Consider the following 23279-nt stretch of genomic DNA (forward strand, 5'->3'; position numbering starts at 1 on the left):
CTTCTTTCTACAGTGTGTCACCGCCGGTCCTAAACTCGCGGGGGCTAGGGTCGTACCATACACTAGTGGGGAAACGCCAGGGGCGCCGCTGTGGAGCCATATCCGCGCCACGCACCCGCTCCGCCGGCCGCCTGCTTCTGGCGACCTCCGCCGGCTGCCACTGCGCCCCAGTCACCTCTGACTTGTACGTGTGCTAGAGAAGCAGAGTGGGGGCACAATATGAGGGTAAGAAATTCAGTGGGGCTATTGCAATGTATCCAGTGGAGTTGTTTTTTCAACGTGGCCTTTCAATTGGACGTGGCAAAGGTCAAATTGCCACGGGTGCATGCAGTGACGAATCTTAGATGAAAATAAAGGGCAGGCTCAACTTCTCAATACAAGGGTTAGAACATGTAAACAATAGGCTAGACACTAGACAGTGGGCTGACATGGGCTAAAAACTAGTAGTAAATTTTCGTTTTTCAGTTTCAGAGGGCAGGCTTGAGCCTGTTGAAGCATGCCCGGTAGAATCGCCACGGGGTGCAGGTCAGGCTTGCTCCGGCGAGTTTAGAACTGGCGGTGACACACTTTAGAAAGAAGTAGGATTCAGATATGCATTTTCATAGTTTTAGGACTAAAATGACACACCTCGAATACTTTTAGGACCAGTGGTGGATTTTACTCGCCGGATATCTATACCATATCTTTTAAAAAAAAATCTATAGAGGTTTATTGATGGGTGGCTAGATCTCAGTCGAGTGAGACTTAATCAAGTCTCACTCAAGTGACAAGACATGTTAAAAAGAAAAGGTCCAAACGAAAATTTTGCACGGATCTCCGCATAAGACCTCATGAATATAGACTCAAACTTGATTAAATCTTAACAATCTCATTTATTGATTATTCGACAAGGTTACAATAACGTTGAAGTTATCCAACAAGAACTCTCAAACAAAATTCTGACATGTATATAATAAGCAGTTACGTCTATTTTTGACACTTGGAAACTACTGTTCTTTTGCAGATTAGCAGCTGGTAACTAGGAGGCACTCTACACAGACTGGATGGAGGTAGCACTATGACAGAGGCAATCTAATATATTAGTGAATATAATCACAATCTGGCGAGAGCGGACACGACAGGCACGCATCTACTACTGCACGATGCTGTCGCCGTAGAGGGCGGCGAACGCGACGTCGGCGTCCTCCCTGGACCGGCCCCGCCGCCGCGGCCGCGTGAAGGGCAGCGTCAGCGACGTCGCGAACCGCGCGGACATGGACCGCCGGTGCCGCGGGGCCGTCGCAGCCGCAGTCTCCGTCGACGGCGGCGACAGCAGCGCTGCCGACGACACGCCCGCGAAGGTCCACCGCGCCGACGTCGAGGCGGGGCAGGTCCACCGCGCGCCGCCGCTGGACGCGGCGCGTGCAGAGGCGCCGGGGGGCAGCGCGAGCCTCGGAGGGAGCTGCAGCGGCGCCAACGACGACGGTGGTGCTGTAGCGGCGGCTGCGTGGCATGCCAGTGGCTTCGGGATGCCCGGCTGGAGCTCCCACTTGAAGGGGACCGAGCCCGGCGTCCTGAACGACGGCAGCTCCTCCGTGGACGCCATTGGTTGCCTCTAGCAGACGGCGTGAGCTCTCAAGTGTGGTCGACTCAAGGAAAGCGCAATAATGGAGACAGGGTGCGGTGCCATGCCATGCCCGGTGGTTTTATATCGCCATCGTCAGAGAAGATCACTTTTGCAGATTGAACCTTGGGGTTTTATTATTGTTGGAGTTGATTCCAACTTGGACCACCTCTTTGTCACAATCCGATAATTGTGTCACTGCATTCTGGATTTTACAATATATTCGGATTCCCAACATCATCATATTTCATAATTTTGTCCGCTGCACACTATATTTTGGATTCTATGATGTATTCCAATTCGCAACGTCACCATATTTTATAACATAGTCGGGTTTACATTTTGATTCTACAACATATTCTGATTCGCAACATATTTTGTTTTGGGGGTTTGTCCTTACATCGCACCATGCTCTTATATGAGTCCAATCTGGCCAGAGTTGTCTCGCCCTCTTCTGCCGCTCCCCCCTCTAACTTCTAACCCGAATCACGCGTGTGAGAATAGCTAGATCCAATGAGTTCTTGACCAGGTTTGGGCTTGCCGGCCCCTTAGGGTCAACTTGGCCCGCCGTCTAGCAGCTCGTAAATGGCCCAAGCTCCTCCGAGTTGGGTCAAGAAAGAAAAGAGTAGTTGTTCTTGTCATGAAAAATAAAAGGCGGTACAAATCTTCTCATTCTAGTAATTCTCATGTGCTAGCAAATTTTGGCTTTTGTAATAAGAATAAGTCCTCTTTTAGTTGGTTGGGTGAGCCTTCTGACTGTGCGGCTCGTAGACAATGTGAACGTTTTTTAATTGTAATAAAGCTAGTCATGATGGTCTTTCCTCAAAAAAAGAATACAGTGCAAAATGTCGCTTCGAGGTAGTCCAAATCAGAACTAACTCTTGTTATTGCTACAAAATAGAGCCGACATGTACCGTCGACAGTGGTGATGCATAAATGCTCAATACAATACGGATAATCCACCGATGTATACAGCACAAAATTAGTAGCAAGTAAGGCCACGACGTCTCACACGTATATCCTTTCCAATTGGTGCCACGCAGCTAGTCGACACTGGCGCTGTGTGTCCAACTCCAACGCTGCCGATTCAGACACCGATGTCGATTTCAGAATTTAAGCCAACGTATTGGAACAGTTGTAGACCAAGCTTGGACCCTTGATGATGGCCAAATGATGGGATCAACAGCATCGACCAGCTGCGAGGAGCCGGCGACGAAGCGAGCAGAAATGCGAGGACTGAAGTGCAAAATACGAAGGTGCTGATTAAGCAGAGGGGAGGAGACAAAGTCCAAAACTGTATGGTATTGATTGTTTAGCATAGTAATACAGCGAGGAGCGAGCTGTTTGATGTGTACGGCCAAATTAAGAGACAGACTAAGGACTGTTGTTGTTTTGCTCCAAGTGTCGTCTTCCTGGTCACTCGAGCCAAGTCCCACTGGCATCGCCGGCCCGATTTTATATTTTATATTGTATCGTATTCTATCGTATTCTATTCCGATCCTTTTTTTTGGTACAGAAAAGTACAAGCTCTCTTAGCTAGCCAACTGATTCCATGGCGTTTTTGTCTTTGCGACACCGTCTCCACACCAACATGGCACCAGTGATTTTTTTTTACAAGAAAAGTACAAGCCGGGATGGCCCATGTAATTTTGTTTTTTTCTCTCACTGAGACGAAATTTTGAGGCCCATATTAAGTTGGGCCGGGCCGGGATGGCCTGGATGGTTTGTAGGGCCCAGTGATAGATAGGCCCAACTGGACATCTCGGCCCGTCTAGCTAGAAGGCTGTATACATTTTTCTGTTCTGATCCTTCTTTACAAAAGGAAAATAGAAGCTCTCTTTGGCTACCCAACTGATAACCAAACCCTTTTGTTTTTGCAACACTGTTTCCACACCAACATGTAACCAGTGATTTTTTTAGGGAAGCATCAGTGATTGCTTTTTGTTTTTCAGAAGGCATCAGTGTTATTTTCTCTAATCTGAGACCAAAATTTCAAGGCCGGATAGCTTGTCAGGTCCAGTGAAAAATGGGCCCAACCAGACCTCTCGGCCTTAAAAAAAAGCTAGAAGATCATCAACACCTGAATGCATTTTTGCCTCAAAAAAATAACCTGAATGCATTTTGCAAACAAAACAAATCAGCAGCTCGATGTATTTTCAAGATCAATTAATGAATTTCAATTATATTCCGGCTCACAAGGCTAACAATTCCCAACACCATTGGCGACGGGAATCGTCAGCATATGCATATTGCGTAGGCTCCCAAATTCCTCCTTTTCTAATGAGAAGTTGGAACTGGAGTGTTCTCACCTTGTTGACTTCAAAGCAAAACTTGCCCTCCAACCAGCCAATCTGCGAGGGTTCCTTGCCCTCCAACCAGCCAAGCTAATCACCCTGTTGATTACTTCGTTTCCTGAAACAAGAGACAACATAAATGACGTTAAACTACATCTTTAAACAAAACCTTCGACAATGACAAAGAGGTACTTTATTTGTCGCGTGGATGACTTTCCGTGTTCTTGCTCGAATTCTTTCATCAGACGGTAAGCATCAATAGTGATGTCCAATTAAAAAAAAAAGCGGTGTCACATCTCAAAACGAAAACAAAAGAAAGAATGAGGCAACACGCCGAAGAATCAGGGTCAAGGTCTCCCCCGCTGGTATGATTAGTGATATCAGTTGTGGTACTTAAACTAACTAACACCTTATCGCTTGAGCACCATACCAACTTGTGTTTACTTGTTTGCAGGCGCAAACCTACTCCAAATCAGTTTAACATGGTCTGGTATGCTGTTTGCAAACATGTAACATGAGTAATCAGCGTCCAGCTATGCTGGTTTTCGTAGCTAGCATTTTACTCCCAGCAGCGGCAACACTGGCCGGAGCCTCTTCCGGGCGCTCCGTCTCGCTGCCAAGCTGCCCCGACAAGTGCGGCGACGTTCCCATCCCATACCCCTTTGGCATCGGCACACACTGCGCCGCGACCAGCCTGAGCAGCTACTTCAACCTCACCTGCAACGGCACGATCGATCCACCGCGGCCAATGGTCGGCAATGACGAGGCAGTGGTTGAGATCACCGACATCTCGCTGGAGCACGGTGAGATGCGTGTGCTCAGCCCCGTCAACCACATCTGCTTCACTTCGGACACCACGTTCACCAAGTTCCTCGGAGGGTACGAGCTGCAACTCACGCCCTTCCTGCCCTCCCCATCGCGCAACCGCTTCACGGTAATCGGCTGCAACACGCTTGGGCTCATCAGCGGGTACAAAGGCACCGCGAGCCAGTACGTGGCTGGTTGCTACTCCTACTGCGAGGGCGTCAACAACACGACTGAAGGCGCGCCGTGTGCTGGGATGGGATGCTGCGAGGCTGCCATCCCTGCAAACCTCACCTCCTTCGGGGTCAAGTTTGAGATGAACCAGAGCAAGGTATGGGGCTTCAACCCGTGCTTCTACGCCATGGTGGCGGAGGTTGGGTGGTACAACTTCAGGCAGCAGGACCTCGTCGGCAGACTTGGGTTCGTTGATGATCGAGCCCAGAGAGGCGCCCCCGTTGTCGCTGACTGGGCCATTAGGAACGCCTCATGCCCGGAGGAGGGGAAGGACATGCCCAATGACTATGCCTGCATCAGTGTCAACAGTCATTGTGTGGCCGCAAACAATGGTCCAGGGTACTTATGCCAGTGTTCCAAAGGATATGAAGGAAATCCTTATCTTTTGAACGGCTGTCAAGGTTAAGTATCTACTCAAATTTAACTTCTGTGGTTTTCCAGGGATAGTTCTCTGAAAACTGATGCAATTCTGGACCATATCTCAGTGTTAGTTCCACAAGATATAGATTCATGAAAAATTAGTGCTCGACACAAGTCTTCAAATTTTTTGCTAGTAGCAAAAGGCAACACTCATATAGTCATATTTGATTTCTACCACACCTAAAGAAAGAACTGGAAAATAATGGCCTTCTTTTGTGGTGTGTATTGTTTATTTTAACACATGACTTAATGTTACTTTAGAACAAGTAATGCATAGGGAATTTTACAGCATTACAAAGTGAATTGACTGGTTGTCTTCATTACTCGTTGAAACTTTCTTCGGCTGACATATAACAATGAAAATAATGTGTGTTTAGTTTGACTATTGAGTGCATGTTCTTGTTATTGTCTTCAGACACAGATGAGTGCGCATTGCGTAAGCAGAACACCAAGTATAAAGATTTGTATCCATGCACAAAAGGGGTCTGCCACAACACACCAGGAAGCTACTTTTGCAAATGCAAGAAAGGAACAAAATCTGACGGTACAGATTTTGGATGCCAGTCTCTGCATTCGCCAGCTGACAAAATGGTTATTGGTAAGTATCATCTATGTAAAGAGGTTACCTTTGCTTCAGATTTTCATCTACATTAAGGTGTGTCTCCTAATGACGAACACCGACGTAATACTAACATATAATATTAATGCTAGACACTACTTAGAAGCAAAAAGGAAGAGGAAGTCAAAATCTGCAACAGAAATTTACTAGAAATATATTTTTACAGGCCTCAGTGTTTCTGCAACGGTGGTGATGGCCTTAGCATGCTTGTTGCTCATGCAATTACAAAGGAAAAAGCACAAGAAGGAGAAAGATGAGTATTTCAAACAAAATGGAGGTCTCAAGTTATATGATGAGATGAGGTCAAGGCAGGTTGACACAATTCGTATACTTACTGAAAAAGAGATAAAGAGAGCCACTGATAACTACAATGAAGATCGAGTTATTGGCTGTGGCGGCCATGGGATGGTATACAGAGGAACTTTGGATGACCAAAAAGAGGTCGCCATCAAGAAGTCCAAAGTAATCAGCGATGATTGGAGGGAAGAATTTGTCAATGAGATAATAGTCTTATCACAAATCAATCACCGAAACATTGTGAGGTTGCTAGGCTGTTGTTTAGATGTGGATGTCCCAATGTTGGTCTACGAGTTCGTCCCCGGTGGTACTTTATCTGAGTTTCTTCATGGCGCTGGTTGTAAATCACCAATCCCTTTGGATCTTCGCCTGAAGATTGCTACACAGTCAGCAGAAGCTCTGGCTTACTTACATTCTTCGACATCTCGCACAATCCTACATGGGGATGTCAAGTCTGCCAACATTCTCTTGGATGATCAGCTCAACGCAAAAGTTGGCGATTTCGGAGCATCAGCACTTAAGTCCATGGATGAAAGTGAATTCATCATGTTTGTTCATGGAACACTCGGCTACCTTGACCCAGAGAGCTTTATCAGTCGTCATCTCACTGACAAAAGTGATGTATACAGCTTCGGGGTGGTTCTTCTGGAGCTGATGACAAGAAAGAGGGCTATATATACGGACAACTTCAACGAAAAGGAATCATTGTCATATAGTTTTCCCTTGATGTTTCAAAAGAGGAGACACCTTGTTATGCTGGACACTGAAATTACAGATGATGCAGTTATGGTGGTGCTTGAGAACATGGCTGAACTTGCAGTGCAGTGCCTTAGCCCAAAGGGAGATGACAGGCCAACGATGAAGGAAGTCGCTGAGAGCCTACAGATGATGAGGAGACTCCGAGTGCACTCAGCTAGTGATCCTGAAAATAATCACTATACACATAGCTATGGAGGATCATCTTCGGTTGTGGTCCCTTTGGAAGAGACAACACGTGGGACCATCGATATGTCAGAACTGGTTGAAGATCTTTCAAGATGATGTTTGTAATTTTGTATGGACAGTCAATTCTTTTGTTTGTGATATGTGACAATAAATATTTAACCCCCACTGTTGCAATAGTTACACCAATTTATGGGGCAAGGATCATAACATTCGATTTGACATGCCAGAGAAATCACCACATACATCACTGTTTTACTTTTGATAAAACACACACCACTGCATGTATGGAACATGTAGATTATAGGCGTATAGTTTGATTATGAGTATACAGACTTTGTTTTGGCCATTTAATTTGTAAATGGTACCATTTGAACTAAGACATATCCACTTATGCAACACAATACGGATTTTATTAGTTCCATAACAGAAATCGGAATTTACCTGTGCTGGGTGGGGAATGAGTGTCTCCCAATTCCGTGGGTCAATACGCACTGCCGATCCAATCATGAGCTGGTGACTAGCTGCCACTGAGCAGACTCGGCGGCGTCACTACGAACTGATCCAAATTCACCAGCGCTGGCGTTCACCGCCAGTCTCCACGCCACATGGAGCCCTCCCTCTCGGCCAGGGTCACCGCGGTTCGCACGACAGAGCCTTAGTGCCGGAAGCCCGCATTTCACTCGTCGCATTGTTAGCTCTCTTTTGCTGCCACCGTCACCGAACAACCATTGTTCTCAAGCAGCAGCGATCATAACTTGTCCAGGAGATGGCGTTTGTTTAGACAATTTTGATCCGCTTAGCTTCATGTGCCTCATTTTACTTTTCGGAAAACCAACAGGAGCCAAATGTTTGTCAGTCAACCTTCGATAGCCGAATGATAAAATAGGAGCAGTAGCATCGATTTGGAGAAGCTTCCGACGAAGCGAAGAGATAAAAATTCTTAATTGCCAACTGAGTCCATATATATCCTTCTTTCTCTGCAACTATGTTTCGGCAGCAATATATCGTCAGAGCTTCAGGCTGGGTCATATGCCGGATGGTATGCATTTTCCTGGGCCCAGAGGTAAATAGGCCCAACCAAACCACCTTGACCATCCAGCTAGAAACTCATCACAATGTTTAGAACCTCAAAACTCATCATTCGCTCCTCGTCTCCTGATGCCCCTCATAACATAAATGTATTCTTCTAGGTGAACACGTGAATGTTGATATGCTCCAACTGAACAAACTAAAAATCACCACTCTGGCAATGCAACAAGTTAACACAGTGGCGAATGAGTGTATTGTGTAGGCTCCAGATTTCTTCTCAAATGAGCCGGAACCGGTTTGTGCTCACCTTGTTAATTTTCTATTAAGGGTAGGCCCCAACTGGCCAGTCTGTGATGATTCCTACTCCCTCCGTTCCGAATTACTTGTCTTAGATTTGTCTAGATACGGAGGTATCTAGCACTAAAATGAGTCTAGATACATCCGTATCTAGACAAATCCAAGACAAGTAATTCGGAACGGAGGGAGTACTCCTGTATGTTACCAAAAATGCCAGATCACCTCGTTTCCTGAAGACAAGAAAAAATAAAATGAGGGGGCGAAACCATTGACAAAAGCAACCACACAAATAAAGAATCAAGACTACGGCAAACACGCAATCAAGGTCAAAGCATTTGTGCGTGTTAACGTGCATTCCGATATAGTAATACCACTTGTAGTAGTTAACTGGCACTCTTGGAGATTCCCTCCAGTGAATAACCATATACAATCAGTATTGTATGGCAAACTTGCAAGTACATGTATGTGTGCATACATGTAACATCACTAATTGGCATTCAATCATGCCAGGAGCATCAACAGCCCTGCTAGTTTCCATAGTATGCATCTCCTTTCCAGCAGTGGCAGCAGCGGCCGGAGCCTCTTCCAAGCGCTCCATGTCGTTGCCAGGCTGCCCCGACAAGTGCGGCGATGTGCTCATCCCATACCCTTTCGGCATAGGGGAGCACTGCGCCGCGACCAGCCGGAACAGCTACTTCAACCTTTCCTGCAATGGCACGATGGATCCCCCACGGCCAATGGTTGGTGATCCCGGAGCAGTAGCTGAGGTCGCCGAGATCTCACTGGAGCACGGCGAGATGCGCGTGCTCAGCCCCGTCAGCCACATCTGCTTCAAGTCAAACGCCACATTCACCAAGTTCACCAGAGGGTACGAGCTGGACAACACGCCCTTCCTACCCTCCCCATCGCGCAATCACTTCACAGTCATCGGCTGTAACACCCTGGGGCTCATCGGCGGTTACAAGGGCGCCGCAAGCCAGTACGTGGCTGGCTGCTACTCCTACTGCGATGGTGTCAACAACACGTCGGATGGCGCACCATGTGCTGGGATGGGCTGCTGTGAGGCTGCCATCCCAGCCAACCTCACCACCTTCGAGGTCAAGTTTGAGATGAACCAGAGCAAGGTATGGGACTTCAACCCGTGCTTCTACGCCATGGTGGCCGAGGTTGGATGGTACAATTTCAGGCAGCAGGACCTCACCGGCAGCCTTGGGTTTATGAATGATCGAGCCCAGGGGGGTGCTCCCATCATCGCTGACTGGGCCATTAGGAACGGCTCATGCCTGGAGGAGGGGAAGGACACACCTAATGACCATGCCTGCATCAGTGCAAACAGCTACTGCATGGCTGCGAACAATGGTCCAGGGTACTTATGCCAGTGCTCCAAAGGATATGAGGGCAATCCTTATCTTCTGAACGGTTGTCAAGGTTAGATATTTACTTGTGTAGATTTCCAAGGGTATTACTCTATAAACTGATGTCACTCTAAACCATATTCAGTGTTAGTTAGAGTAAATACATTTCCATCGTTCCATGAAACATCTGTATGGTAACTCACCTGCAGGTGGGTTCCGAATTTCACCTTGTGTAGCAGCTCCAACTTTTAGTTTCAACAGAAGTCTTCAAAACTTCTGTGCCTACAGGTGACCACCTGGAACACCTCACTGTAGTACTGGGAAAAAAAATCATTTGTAGTGTAAATTACTAACACATGCTGTAATATTAAGTTCAGAAAATTTACAGAAAGCCAAGCTACAGAATTACAAAGTGAATTCCCTATTTGACTTTATTGTTTTTTATCCATTATGAATGAAAGTACTACAGTGATGTGTGTTTAATTTGATGCTTCTAAGTGCTTCCGTTAATATCTTCAGACACAGATGAGTGTGCATTGCGTAAGCAGGACACCAAGTATGAAGATTTGTATCCGTGCAGAAAAGGGGACTGCCACAACACACTGGGAGGCTACTTATGCAAATGCAAGACAGGAAAAAGATCTGATGGTACAAAGTTTGGATGCCAATCTCTGCATTCTCCAGCTGAAAAATTGGTTATTGGTAAGCATCGTTTATGTAAGCAGTTCATCTCTGTACATTCTTTCATCTACATCATGTAATAGAAACAAAAATATACTCCCTCCGTCCCATAATGTAGGACGTTTTTGACTCTAGTGTAGTGTCAAAAAACGTCTTATATTATGGAACGGAGGGAGTAACTCTGAACATTACTCTCAAGCTGCAACAAAAACGAAAATAGCAAAGTCCAAATTCTAATAGAAATTCACTGGCATCAGTTTCTCAAAAACAACATTTGTGCAGGCCTCATTGTTTGTGTTTCTGCAACTGTGCTGATGGCCTTAACATGCATGTTGCTCATGCAATTTCAAAGAAAAAGGCACAAGAGGGAGAAAGATGAGTACTTCAAACAAAATGGTGGTCTCAAGTTATATGATGAGATGAGATCAAGGCAGGTCGACACAATCCGCATACTCACAGAGAAAGAGATAAAGAGAGCCACTGATAACTATAATGAAGATCGAGTTATTGGACGTGGTGGTCATGGTATGGTCTACAGAGGAACTTTGGATGACCAAAAAGAGGTTGCCATAAAGAAGTCTAAAGCAATCAACAATGATTGGAGAGAAGAAATTGTCAATGAGATTATAATCTTGTCACAGATCAATCACCGAAACATTGTGAGATTACTCGGGTGTTGTCTGGATGTAGATGTCCCAATGTTGGTTTATGAGTTTGTCTCCCATGGTACTCTATCTGAGTTCCTGCATGGTGCTGCACCTAGATCTCCAATCCCATTCGATCTTCGCCTGAAGATTGCTACACAGTCAGCAGAAGCTCTAGCTTACTTACATTCGTCGACATCTCGCACAATCCTACATGAGGATGTCAAGTCTGCCAACATTCTCTTGGATGATCAGCTCAATGTAAAGGTTGCCGATTTTGGAGCATCAGCACTTAAGTCCATGGATGAAAGTGAGTTCATCATGTTTGTCAATGGAACACTTGGCTACCTTGATCCTGAGAGCTTTATTAGCCGTCGGCTCACCGATAAAAGTGATGTCTACAGTTTCGGGGTGGTTCTTCTGGAGCTGATGACACGAAATAGGGCTATATATTCTGACAGCTTCAATGGAAAGGAATCATTGTCATATAGTTTTCCCTTGATGTTTCATCAGAAGACGCACCATGTTATGCTGGACTCTCAAATTACAGATGATGCAGGCTTGGTGCTCCTTGAGAACATGGCTGAACTTGCAGTTCATTGCCTTAGCCAGAGGGGAGATGACAGGCCAACAATGAAGGAAGTTGCAGAGAGACTAGAGATGATGAGGAGACTCCATTTGCACGGGAACAATGCTCCCGAAAACAACTGTGGTGCGCATAACTATGGAGGGTCATCTTCGGTTCTTGTCCCTTTTGACGAGAAAACACATGGAACCATCGATATGTCTGAACTGGTTGAAGATCTTGCAAGATGATCTTTGTAATTTCGTATGCACAGTTAATTATTATTTTTCCGAGAATGAACACAGTTAATTCTTTTGTTTGTGGTATGCAATACTAAACCCACCCAGTGCTGTAAATTGCAATAAGTTAGAGAAACAATAACACTCTAAAAAACACAGCCTCTATAATGGTTTTAGGGTGCACTCTAAAAGTTTTTTAGAGGCTATATAGTACTTTCCCATTTCAGACACTCTAAAACTGCAGCCATTATATTTTTGTTTATATGAACCCACTTGGCAGTGGTTTACCATTTCTTTTTCTTTTTTTCCTTTGATTTTCCTCCTGTTCATCCCGGCTGCACCTCCCCCATCCGGGCGAGCCCCTCCGCCGCCGGCCTCTCACTGCACGGCCACATATTTGTCAACCTTCGATAGCCAAATGATAGGAGCAGTAGCGTCGATTTGGAGAAGATTCTGCTGAAGCGAAGAAAAACAAATTCTTAGCTGCCAACTGAGTCCACATCTTCTTTCTCTTCAACTATGTTCTGATAGCAACATATATGGTCTCATATCTTTGAGCTTATAAGTTAGGCCACATCGGATTCCGGAAAGTGTGCATTTTGCTGGGCCCAGAAGTAAACAGGCCCAACTGTACCACCTGGCCCATGCAGCTAGAAGCTCGTCACAGTCACAGCCCTCCTCAATACATGAACGTATTCTTCTAGGTGAACACATGAATGTTGACATGCCCCAGTTGACCAATTTATTTAAAAAAAGCCTCCGGGAATGCAAGCTAACGCGTTGGCGAATGAGTATGTGTAGGCTACATTTTTTTTTCTTTTCTAATGCGAAGTTGGAACAGGGGTGTTCTCACCTTGATGATTTTAAAAAAAATGTGTAGGCTTCAACCACCCAATCTACGATGATTCATTCTCCCTCACGTTACCACCGATACCAAATCATCTCATTTCCTGGAAACGATAGAAAATAAGATGATGGGGCCGAAACCATTGACAAAAGCAACAACTCCATATAAAGAATTAAGAGTAAGGCAAACACACAATCAAGGTCAAAGTCTCTGTGCAAGTTAACGTACATATAGCAATTCCACTTGTAGTAGTTAACTGACACTCTTGGATATTCTCTCAGATGAACTATATACAATCAGGATCGTATGGAAACTTGCGATTACTTTTTTGCAGAGACAAGCATACCACATACTGATTTAACTGGGCTAGCTGATGTGCTGTTTGCATACATGTAACATGGGTAGTTGGCATCCAGTCATGCCAGGAGCATCAGCAGCCCTGGTAGTTTTCATAGTATGCATCTCCTTTCCAGCAATGGCAGCAGCGGCCGGAGCCTCATCCGACCGCTCCATGTCGTTGCCAGGCTGCCCCGACAAGTGTGGCGACGTGCCCATCCCATACCCCTTCGGCATTGGGGAAGACTGTGCCGCGGCCAGCCGGAACAACTACTTCAACCTCATCTGCAACAGCACGATCGATCCACCATGGCCAATGGTTGGTTATCCCGAAGCAGTAGCTGAGGTCGCTGACATCTCACTGGAGCACGGCGAGATGCGTGTGCTCAGCCCTGTCCGCCACATCTGCTTCAATTCAAACACCACATCCACCAAGTTCACCGGAGGGTACCAGCTACAGGACACACCCTTCCTACCATCTCCATCGCGCAACCACTTCACAGTCATTGGCTGTAAAACCATGGGGCTCATCGGCGGTCAGAAGGGAGCCGCGAGCCAGTACGTAGCTGGGTGCTACTCCTACTGTGATGGTGTCAACAATACATCGGATGGCGCACAATGTGCTGGGATGGGCTGCTGTGAGTCTGCCATCCCAGCCAACCTCACCACCTTCGAGGTCATCTTTGCGATGAACCAGAGCCAGGTTATGGGGCTTCAACCCATGCTTCTATGCGATGATAGCGGAGGTTGGGTGGTATAATTTCAGGAAGCAGGACCTCGTCGGCAACCTTGGGTTTATCAAAGATCGGGTCCAGGGGGGTGCCCCCATCATCGCTGACTGGGCCATTAGGAATGGCTCATGCCCGGAGGAGGGGAAGGATGCACCTAATGACTACGCCTGCATCAGTGCAAACAGCAACTGCATGGCTGCGAACAATGGCCCAGGGTACTTATGCCAGTGCTCCAAAGGATATGAGGGCAATCCTTATCTTCTAAACGGCTGTGAAGGTTAGATATTTAATCTAAAATAACTTGTGTAGATTTCCAAGGATATTACTCTAAAACTGATGGAACTCTAAACCATATTCAGTGTTAGTTAGACTAAACAGTAATACACATCCACGAAACATCTGCAGAGAAACTCACCAGAAGGTGAGTTCCAAATTTCACACTGTGTGACTGCCTGGCAGCACTCATATAATCGTATTTGATTTCCAGCACACCTCAGTATAGTACTGGCAAAAAAAGTCAGGTTTGCTGGAATATTAAGTTGAGACAAATTTACAGAAAGCCAAGCTCATTACAAAGTGAATTCCCTACTTGATTGTATTACTTTTTTATCCATATTTAATGAAAGTAATAAAGTAATTTGTGTTTAATTTGATGCTTCTAAGTGTTTTCGTTAATATCTTCAGACACAGATGAGTGTGAGTTGCGTAAGCAGGATCCCAAGTATGAAGATTTGTATCCGTGCAGAAAAGGGATCTGCCACAACACACCAGGAAGCTACTTATGCAAATGCAAGGCAGGAAAAAGATCTGACGGTACAAGTTTTGGATGCCAATCTCTGCATTCTCCAGCTGAAAAATTGGTTATTGGTAAGCATCACCATCATTTATATAAACAGATTATCTCTGTTCATGCTTTCATCTACACTAAGATGTGTATTGCCATAACAAAGATCATGTACTCCCTCCGATCCTTTTTACTCCCGCATATAAGATTATTCTAAAGTAAAACATCATAAAGTTTGAACATATTTATATGAAAAAATATTAACAGCTACAATACTAAAGTTATACAATATGAAAAATAAATTCATGGCGCATCTAACGATATTGATTCCTTATTATGAATGTTGATATTTTTTCTATAAAGTTGGTCAAACATTACAAAGTTTGACCTCAAAGAAATCTTATATGCAGAGTAAAAGGACCAGAGGGAGTAATAGAAACAATACATAAACTCTGAACACTACTTACAAACAACCAAAAGGAAAATAGCAAAGTTCAATTCTAATATATATATTTTTGCAGGCCTCAGTGTTTGTGTTTCTGCAACAATGGTGATGGCCTTAGCATGCATGTTGCTCATGCAATTTCAAAGAAAAAGGCATAAGAAGGAGAAAGATGAGTATTTCAAACAAAATGGAGGTCTCAAGTTATATGATGAGATGAGATCAAGGCAAGTCGACACAATCCGCATACTTTCAGAGAAAGAGATAAAGAGAGCCACTGACAACTACAATGAAGATCGAGTTATTGGATGCGGTGGTCATGGTATGGTCTACAGAGGAACTTTGGATGATCAAAAAGAGGTTGCCATAAAGAAGTCTAAAGCAGTCAACAATGAATGCAGAGAAGAATTTGTCAATGAGATTATAATCTTGTCACAAATCAATCACCGGAACATTGTGAGGCTACTCGGCTGTTGTCTAGATGTAAATGTCCCAATGTTGGTCTACGAGTTTGTCTCCCATGGTACTCTATCCGAGTTCCTGCACAGTGCTGATCCTAGATCTCCAATCCCATTTGACCTTCGCCTGAAGATTGCTACACAGTCAGCAGAAGCTCTAGCTTACTTACATTCGTCGACATCTCGCACAATCCTACATGGGGATGTAAAGTCTGCCAACATTCTCTTGGATGGTCAGCTCAACGCAAAGGTTGCTGATTTCGGAGCATCAGCTCTCAAGTCCATGGATGAAAGTGATTTCATCATGTTTGTCCATGGAACCCTTGGCTACCTTGACCCTGAGAGCTTTATCAGCCGCCGCTTCACCGACAAAAGTGATGTATACAGTTTTGGGGTGGTTCTTCTGGAGCTGATGACACGAAAGAGGGCTATATATACTGATAGCTTCAATGGAAAGGAATCATTGTCATATACTTTTCCTTTGATGTTTCATCAGAAGACACACCACGTTATGCTGGACTCTGAAATTACAGATGATGCAGACATGGTGGTCCTGGAGAACATGACTGAACTCGCAGTTCACTGCCTTAGCCAGAGGGGAAATGACAGGCCAACGATGAAGGAAGTTGCAGAGAGACTAGAGATGATGAGGAGACTCCATTTGCACACCACCAATGGTCGTGACGACAACCGCTTTGCACGAAACTACGGAGGATCCTCTTCAGTTGTTGTCCCTTTCGACGAGGCAACACACGGGACCATCGATATGTCTGAACTGGTGGAAGATCTTGTAAGATGATGTTTGTACTTGATGCAGATTAAATTCTTTTGTTTGGGATATGCAACACTAAATATTAACCCACCCATTGTTGTAATAAATTCGCCAGTTTACAGAGTAATAATCCTAGCATTCGATTTGATATGCTTGATAAACCGCCACATGCATCATTATTTTTTTGATAGGACACTTATGCGAGGAACAGGCTTTTGAATGTGTATGGTCCAATTAAGCAGCCTGGACTGTCGTTGTTTTGCACCAAGTGTCTTCTGATAGCTCAAACTAACTTCAGCTGGCATTTCAGTCAAAAAATCCTTCAGCTGAGGAATTTATGTTTATCTTTGCAGATAGGAAAAAAAAATGCACTCTGTTAGCTAGCTGACTGATTCCATACGCTTGTTCTATTTCACAAATCTATTTCCATAGCAATTTAAATTGATAATTTAGAGTAAGCATTCTTGTTTTATTATTGGCCCATAAATGCTGATTTGTATCTCATGGTGTGCATTTTGTCGAGCCCAGTGGCAAATAGGTCCAACTGGACATCCCAGATTATCCAGCAAGATGCATCACACACTCATGTACATGACTGTATTTTTTTTATCAAGACATGAATGTTAATATGCTCTAGCTGACTGAACTAGTACTTCTCACCCTCTGAGATTGCAAACTGATACATTGGCAATGGAGAGTGTATGTCTAGGCTCCAGATTACTAATGAGAAGTTGGAACCAGAGCATTCTCACCTTGTGGAATTTTAAGGTGTGTAGGCTCCAACAGGCTAATCTGTTATGGTTTCTTCTCCTGCCTGCTTTCAACTTCAGATTACACCGTTTACTGCAAGACAAGAAAAAAAAATGACGCCAAAAAAGGAAATGTTATTCTCACTCTGTCCCATATATTATGGGACAGAGGGAGTATATATCGTAGACAAACCATTGAAAAAACTAACAGGTAGTTTATTTATAGCATGGGATGGCTCGCTGTTTCATGGTCAAATTCTTCCTCGAACAAGAAGCAGTGGTGATGTTCAATTAAAGATTAAGGAAACAACTCCAGAGAATAATTAGATCAAAGCAAAAAAAAATCAAGGTCAAAGTCTGTGCGTTTTGATATACTCTGATATCGCAATATCACTAGTGATAGTAAACTAACACCCTGGAATCTCTCCCATATAAGTTATTTATGGAGACAAACCTACTTCATATCAATTAAACCCTGTCCAGCTAATGCGCTGTTTGCATACATGTAACATGATTAATTAGCATCCAACGATGCCAGAAGCATCAACAGTCATGGTAATCTTCATAGCAAGCATCTTCTTGGCAGCAGTGGGAACACCTGCCAGAGCCTCTTCTGGACACAACATGTCATGCATACACTCCCACCCAAGACAACACATGGGACCATCAATATGTCCGAAGACCGAACTGCTGAAGATCTTGCAAGATGATGTTCGTATTGGATTCACAGTCAATTATTTTGTTTCAGATATGCAACACTAAATATTAAACCCACCCACTGTTATAATAATTACAGAGCAATGATCCTAACATTTGATTTGACATGCCAGAGAAATCACCACATACGCAATTGTATTTTCGATAGAAACATATGCCACCGTAGTAAGCCAGTGAGGAATGAGCTGTTGGATGTGCATGGTCGAATTAAGCAGCCCCAACTGTCGTTGTTTTGCTCCAAGTATCTTTTTCAAGAAAATGCAAAGAGAATTGTGTTTCTTTCCATAGAAAAGATAGTTTATGTTACAATCCTCCTAGGTGTGCGACTTGCGGTAAACGTCTTGCCTTTCCTGGCAGACGTGTTGCGTGTTATATAGCGGGGTTGCGAGCCCAAATACACGTACAAGTTGGTTAGGAGATTACATCTTGGAAAGGAAGAAAAGCTAGAGATAAAGAAGATAAAGATTACAAGATTATCGAACTAACTACTCCTGGTGAACTTCTCCTTGTACACGCAAGGCATGCGCAATATTATCATCATGTTTGACACCCTCCCTTAATCACAACTTCATTAGGTTGAGATTATGCTTGAAGTCTTCAAAACCTCTTGTAGGCAAAGCTTTGGTAAAGCCATCAGCAACTTGGTCTTGAGAATGAATAAACCGAATATCCAAAAGCTTATTTGCAACTCTTTCTCGAACAAAGTGAAAATCTATTTCAATGTGCTTGGTCCTAGCATGAAAGACTGGATTTGCTGACAAATAGGTGGCACCTAAATTATCACACCACAGACATGGAGCTCTAGTGCTTTTTATACCTAGTTCCTTTAAAATTGATTGCACCCATATGATCTCTGCTGTTGCATTAGCCAATGCTTTGTATTCTGCCTCTGTACTGGACCTTGAAACTGTGGCTTGCTTTCTTGCACTCCAAGATATCAAATTTGGTCCGAGGAATACCGCAAAACCACCAGTTGAGCGTCTATCATCTAAACACCCAGTACAGTCTGAGTCAGAAAAGGCACTGACAAGTGCAGAGGATGACTTGCTGAAGTTTAGGCCAATGTTCAATGTGTTTTTCACATATCTTACTATACGTTTTGCAGCAGTCATGTGAACAGTGGTAGGTGCATGAAGAAACTGACATACTTTATTGACAGCAAAAGAAATATCTGGTCTAGTCAATGTTAAGTATTGAAGTGCACCTACCAGGCTCCTGTATTTTGTACTATTTTCTGAATTCAGAGGCTCTCCTTCAACAAGAGACAATTTTTCTGTGCTAGACAAAGGAGTAGGTGCAGACTTACAACTTTGCAAACCAGCCTTTTTTACCAAGTCTGTTGCATACTTTTCTTGAGAGAGGTGAAGACCATCCTTGTGTTGCTTGACCTCAATACCAAGAAAGTAGTGTAGATCTCCTAGATCCTTTAGAGCAAACTCTGCACTTAAATCCTTCAACAGTGCTGTTATTGCTTCATCAGATGAACTTGTTACAATTATATCATCAACATAAATGAGAACAAATATGGATATTCTTGACTTGTTATAGATAAATAACGAAGTGTCAGATTTTGAAGGAACAAAACCAAGTGTTTGCATCTTTTTACTGAGGCGAGAATACCATGCTCTTGGAGCCTGTTTCAATCCATACAAGGCCTTGTCAAGTTTGCACACATGAAGTGGTGCCTGTGCATTTACAAACCCAGGACGTTGTTTCATGTAAACCTCTTCTTCCAGAACACCATGGAGGAACGCGTTCTGAACATCTAGCTGTCGTAGAGTCCATCCCCTAGACACAGCAATGGACAAGACAAGGCGTATGGTAGCAGCTTTAACAACCGGACTAAATGTGTCCTCATAGTCAATACCATACCTTTGTTTGAACCCCTTTGCAACGAGTCTAGCTTTGTAACGATCAATGGTTCCATCAGCTTTTCTTTTTATCCTAAAGACCCACTTACAGTCAATAAGATTTTTACCTTTTCTTGAAGGGACCAAGTGCCATGTTTTATTTTTCCTTAGTGCCACAATTTCATCATGCATTGCCTTTCTCCAATTAGCATCTCCAAGTGCTTCTTCAAGAGTGTTGGGTTCTCCTGGTTCACCTGTTGAACAAATCATTCCATGTTTTGTAATATGTTTATAATCAATAGGTTTAATTTTGCCTTGCTGTAGCCGTGTGCGACGTGGAGCAGTAGCAGGAGCCGCTACAGAGCCCTGGCACAGAGGATCCCACGCCTGGATCAGCCTGATCCCCCCCCCCCCCCCCCCGATCCCATGGAGGATCCGGACGCAGCTCGAGAACTGGTGGTGTCGGCAGCGTCAGGTTGATCGGGATCTTTTGCGGTCGTCTGCTGCGGCGCAAGCGGCAAACCAGCCACAGAAGATCTGGGCCGAGCCACATCATCATTGCCTCGTGATTGCCCGGGCCCGGCCTCGTCAGGATCTGTCCCCGCCTCAGCCCGGCGAGTCGCTGCCCGCCGCTTGTAGACGACTGGTTGGGCCTCAGGTCGCACGCGGCCCAGGCCAGCGCCAGCCTGCCATCTGCTGGACGGTGATTGGTGCGGACGAGGGGAGTCACTGTGGCAATCCGATTCAGCGCGCCCACCTGCGGCTGTCGCAGTAGATTCGCTGCAAGGCACCGGTCCCGAGGGGAATTCGCTGCACGGCAGCACCTGGGCAGATCCCGAGGGAGATTTGCTCCACAACTTAGGGCACATAAAATATGGATCTGCTGTCGTATTTTCTTCACCATTTGCGACGATTTCTTCACGAATTTTTGCTGCATCACCACAAGACTCATAAAGGCTATTAGTAGTAGGGTTAGTCATATGATCATCACAATTATTAATGCCCCCTTGATCATAGCCAGAGAGGTGAGGTGGTAAAAGCAAGATTTCCTTGCGTAAGAGAGCTCCGGCATTGGGATGTAGATGAGCGAAAGGAAATTTGGTCTCATCGAACACGACATCACGTGAGATGTAAACCCGTCCGGTGGAGATGTCAAGGCACTTGACACCTTTGTGCTGGGCACTATAGCCAAGAAACGCACATTGTTTTGACCTATACATGAGCTTGCGGTTATTGTACGGACGGAGATTTGGCCAACAGGCACATCCAAAAACATGAAGAGATGTGTAGTCTGGTTTGACATGGAGGAGGCGTTCCATAGGTGTTTCATTATTGATGACACGGCTAGGAAGCATGTTGATGATATGGACAGCTGTAAGAAACGCCTCGTCCCAAAATTTGAGGGGCATGGACGCCCCTGCTAGAAGAGCTAAACCGACCTCAACTATGTGTCTATGCTTGCGTTCGGCCGACCCGTTTTGTTGGTGAGCGTGTGGGCATGACACATGGTGGGATATGCCTATGTTTTGGAAGAAGGAATTGAGTTTCTCGTATTCCCCTCCCCAATCGGATTGGACAGCTAGATTTTGCTGTCAAACATCCTTTCAACAAGTGCTTGGAAGTTTTTAAACACTTGAAACACATCGGACCTTTTTTTAAGAAGATAGATCCATGAGAACTTGCTATAGTCATCGATGAAACTCACATAGTAGGTGTATCTACCAACAGAGGAGGGAGCAGGCCCCCACACATCAGAGAAAATCAGTTGCAAAGGCTTAGTGGAGACACTAGTAGATATGGGATATGGTAATTGATGACTTTTGGCACACTGACATGAATCACAAATAGTTTCAATATTTCGCTCACCAACAAACGGGAGCTTATTTTTCCTAAGTAACTTTTCAACTAAGGAAAAAGAGGCATGTCCTAGACGATCGTGCCACCGTGTGGACGAAAGCTTGATAGCACCACAAGCTTGTTTATTGGATCTTCTGAACTTCGAATCAACGGGTAGAGCCCTCGAACGCATCTACCTCGATAAAGAACTTTCCTCGTGGCCTGATCCTTGATCAAAAAGAAATAAGGATGAAACTCGAGAAAAACATGATTGTCAATGGCGATTCTATGAACAGACAGAAGATTTTTATGGGCACTAGGAACATGCAAGATTCTTTTGAGATGTATTTTGTGACTAGGGGTATTAATAATTGAATGACCAATGTGACGAATACCCATACCTTCACCACTGGCCGTATGGATTTGATCCTTGCCATGATATTTTTCCTTCATGGTGACTTTCTCAAGCTCGTTGGTGATGTGGTTTGTGGCACCACTGTCAACATACTAGTTTGTGTCGATCCCATAGGAGCCATCGGCAGCCACAGCCACCTTTTCTTCGTCTTGTGAGGAGTCACCATCATCCTCTTCGTAGCGGTACCAACAATCCTTCGCTGTGTGACCGAGCTTGCCACAAATTTGGCAGCGAGGTAAGTCCGGACGGGATCTGTTGGAGCTGCCGCCACGACGCCCTTTTGCGCTGGCGGAGCGCCCACTGCCACGAGCGTTGTTGGAGTAGCCGCCACTGCCGCCGGATCCGAACCTCCCCTTGCCACGAGAGGAGGCACGAGAGCGAGAGCCACCGCCGCGGCCTCTGGAGGCGGAGTTTGCCGACGACTTGAAGCCGCCGCCGGAGCCGTTGTACTGCGCCATGCGTTGATCAAAATTACTGAGCATGGAAAAGAGTTCATCAAGTGTTACCGGAGTGAAGCGGGCGTCCAGGGCAGAAACGAGGGGCTGGTAGTCCTGGTCTAGCCCATGGATGATGTAGGACATGAGTTCATCGTCCTGGATGGGTTTGCCCGCCGCGGCGAGCTCATCGGCGAGGCCCCTCATGGCGGCGAAGTAGGCGGCCACCGATTGGTTGCCCTTCTGCGCGTTGATCAGCGTTGTACGGATGTTGTTGACGCGTCTGAGTGAGTGCGACGAGAACATGCTCGCCAGCGCCACCCAGAGTTCCCTCGCCGTGGTGATCGCGGTCACCGTGACGAGCACCTCCTTTGAGAGGTTTTGGAGCAGGTATCCCAGGACCTGCTGGTCCTCCCTCACCCAAATTGGATGAAGAGGATTTGGCCCCTCGGTTTCCTTCCCAGCAGCATCTTTGGTGATGTGGGTTTTGGCCGGCTCGGTGGACGTGCCGTCGACGTAGTGGAAGACGCCGGCGCCCCGCAGTTGCGGCGTGATCTGTGTCCGCCATAGGATGTAGTTGGTGCGGGAGAGTTTCTCCGTTACTCCACCGCTGAGCGACAACTGGGAGGAGGAGGTGGAGGAAGACATGGCTGCGCACGGAGATGGGATAGCTAGGGTTTAGTGGAAGAAGATTGCTCTGTATACCATGTGCGGCTTGCGGTAAACGTCTTGCCTTTCCTGGCAGACGTGTTGCGTGTTATATAGCGGGGTTGCGAGCCCAAATACGCGTACAAGTTGGTTAGGAGATTACATCTTGGAAAGGAAGAAAAGCTAGAGATAAAGAAGATAAAGATTACAAGATACTTATCTAACTAACTACTC

The 23279-nt window shown here is 45.3% G+C and overlaps 3 protein-coding genes and 1 pseudogene across 3 annotated transcripts; 3 read left to right on the plus strand and 1 right to left on the minus strand.

Annotated features, from left to right (window-relative positions):
• Positions 1 to 726: 726 nt before the first annotated feature.
• Positions 727 to 1650, minus strand: LOC123082734 (uncharacterized). Its single transcript, XM_044504999.1, has one exon. It carries the CDS (start codon positions 1583 to 1585, stop codon positions 1133 to 1135), a length of 453 nt encoding a protein of 150 aa, XP_044360934.1. The 5' UTR covers positions 1586 to 1650; the 3' UTR covers positions 727 to 1132.
• Positions 1651 to 4341: 2691 nt separating this feature from the next.
• Positions 4342 to 7402, plus strand: LOC123082735 (wall-associated receptor kinase 5). The gene is made up of 3 exons (XM_044505000.1): positions 4342 to 5336; positions 5771 to 5953; positions 6141 to 7402. The coding sequence occupies exons 1-3, from the start codon at positions 4412 to 4414 to the stop codon at positions 7310 to 7312; spliced, it is 2280 nt and encodes a 759-aa protein (XP_044360935.1). The 5' UTR covers positions 4342 to 4411; the 3' UTR covers positions 7313 to 7402.
• A 1643-nt stretch (positions 7403 to 9045) lies between these two features.
• Positions 9046 to 12113, plus strand: LOC123082736 (wall-associated receptor kinase 5). The gene is made up of 3 exons (XM_044505001.1): positions 9046 to 9970; positions 10417 to 10599; positions 10861 to 12113. Exons 1-3 carry the CDS (start codon positions 9046 to 9048, stop codon positions 12036 to 12038), a joined length of 2286 nt encoding a protein of 761 aa, XP_044360936.1. The 3' UTR covers positions 12039 to 12113.
• A 1205-nt stretch (positions 12114 to 13318) lies between these two features.
• Positions 13319 to 16423, plus strand: LOC123082737 (wall-associated receptor kinase 5-like; annotated as a pseudogene).
• The last annotated feature ends 6856 nt before the right edge of the window (positions 16424 to 23279 follow it).

This window comes from Triticum aestivum, chromosome 4A (genome assembly GCF_018294505.1).
Source record: "Triticum aestivum cultivar Chinese Spring chromosome 4A, IWGSC CS RefSeq v2.1, whole genome shotgun sequence".
Classification (NCBI taxonomy): domain Eukaryota; kingdom Viridiplantae; phylum Streptophyta; class Magnoliopsida; order Poales; family Poaceae; genus Triticum; species Triticum aestivum.

Coding starts and splice junctions, on each gene's coding strand:
- LOC123082734 (XM_044504999.1), bottom strand. CDS start 1,585: ATGGCGTCCACGGAGGAGCTGCCGTCGTTCAGGACGCCGGGCTCGGTC.
- LOC123082735 (XM_044505000.1), top strand. CDS start 4,412: ATGAGTAATCAGCGTCCAGCTATGCTGGTTTTCGTAGCTAGCATTTTA. Junction 5,337..5,770: donor TCTTTTGAACGGCTGTCAAG/GTTAAGTATCTA, acceptor TATTGTCTTCAG/ACACAGATGAGTGCGCATTG. Junction 5,954..6,140: donor AGCTGACAAAATGGTTATTG/GTAAGTATCATC, acceptor ATATTTTTACAG/GCCTCAGTGTTTCTGCAACG.
- LOC123082736 (XM_044505001.1), top strand. CDS start 9,046: ATGCCAGGAGCATCAACAGCCCTGCTAGTTTCCATAGTATGCATCTCC. Junction 9,971..10,416: donor TCTTCTGAACGGTTGTCAAG/GTTAGATATTTA, acceptor TAATATCTTCAG/ACACAGATGAGTGTGCATTG. Junction 10,600..10,860: donor AGCTGAAAAATTGGTTATTG/GTAAGCATCGTT, acceptor ACATTTGTGCAG/GCCTCATTGTTTGTGTTTCT.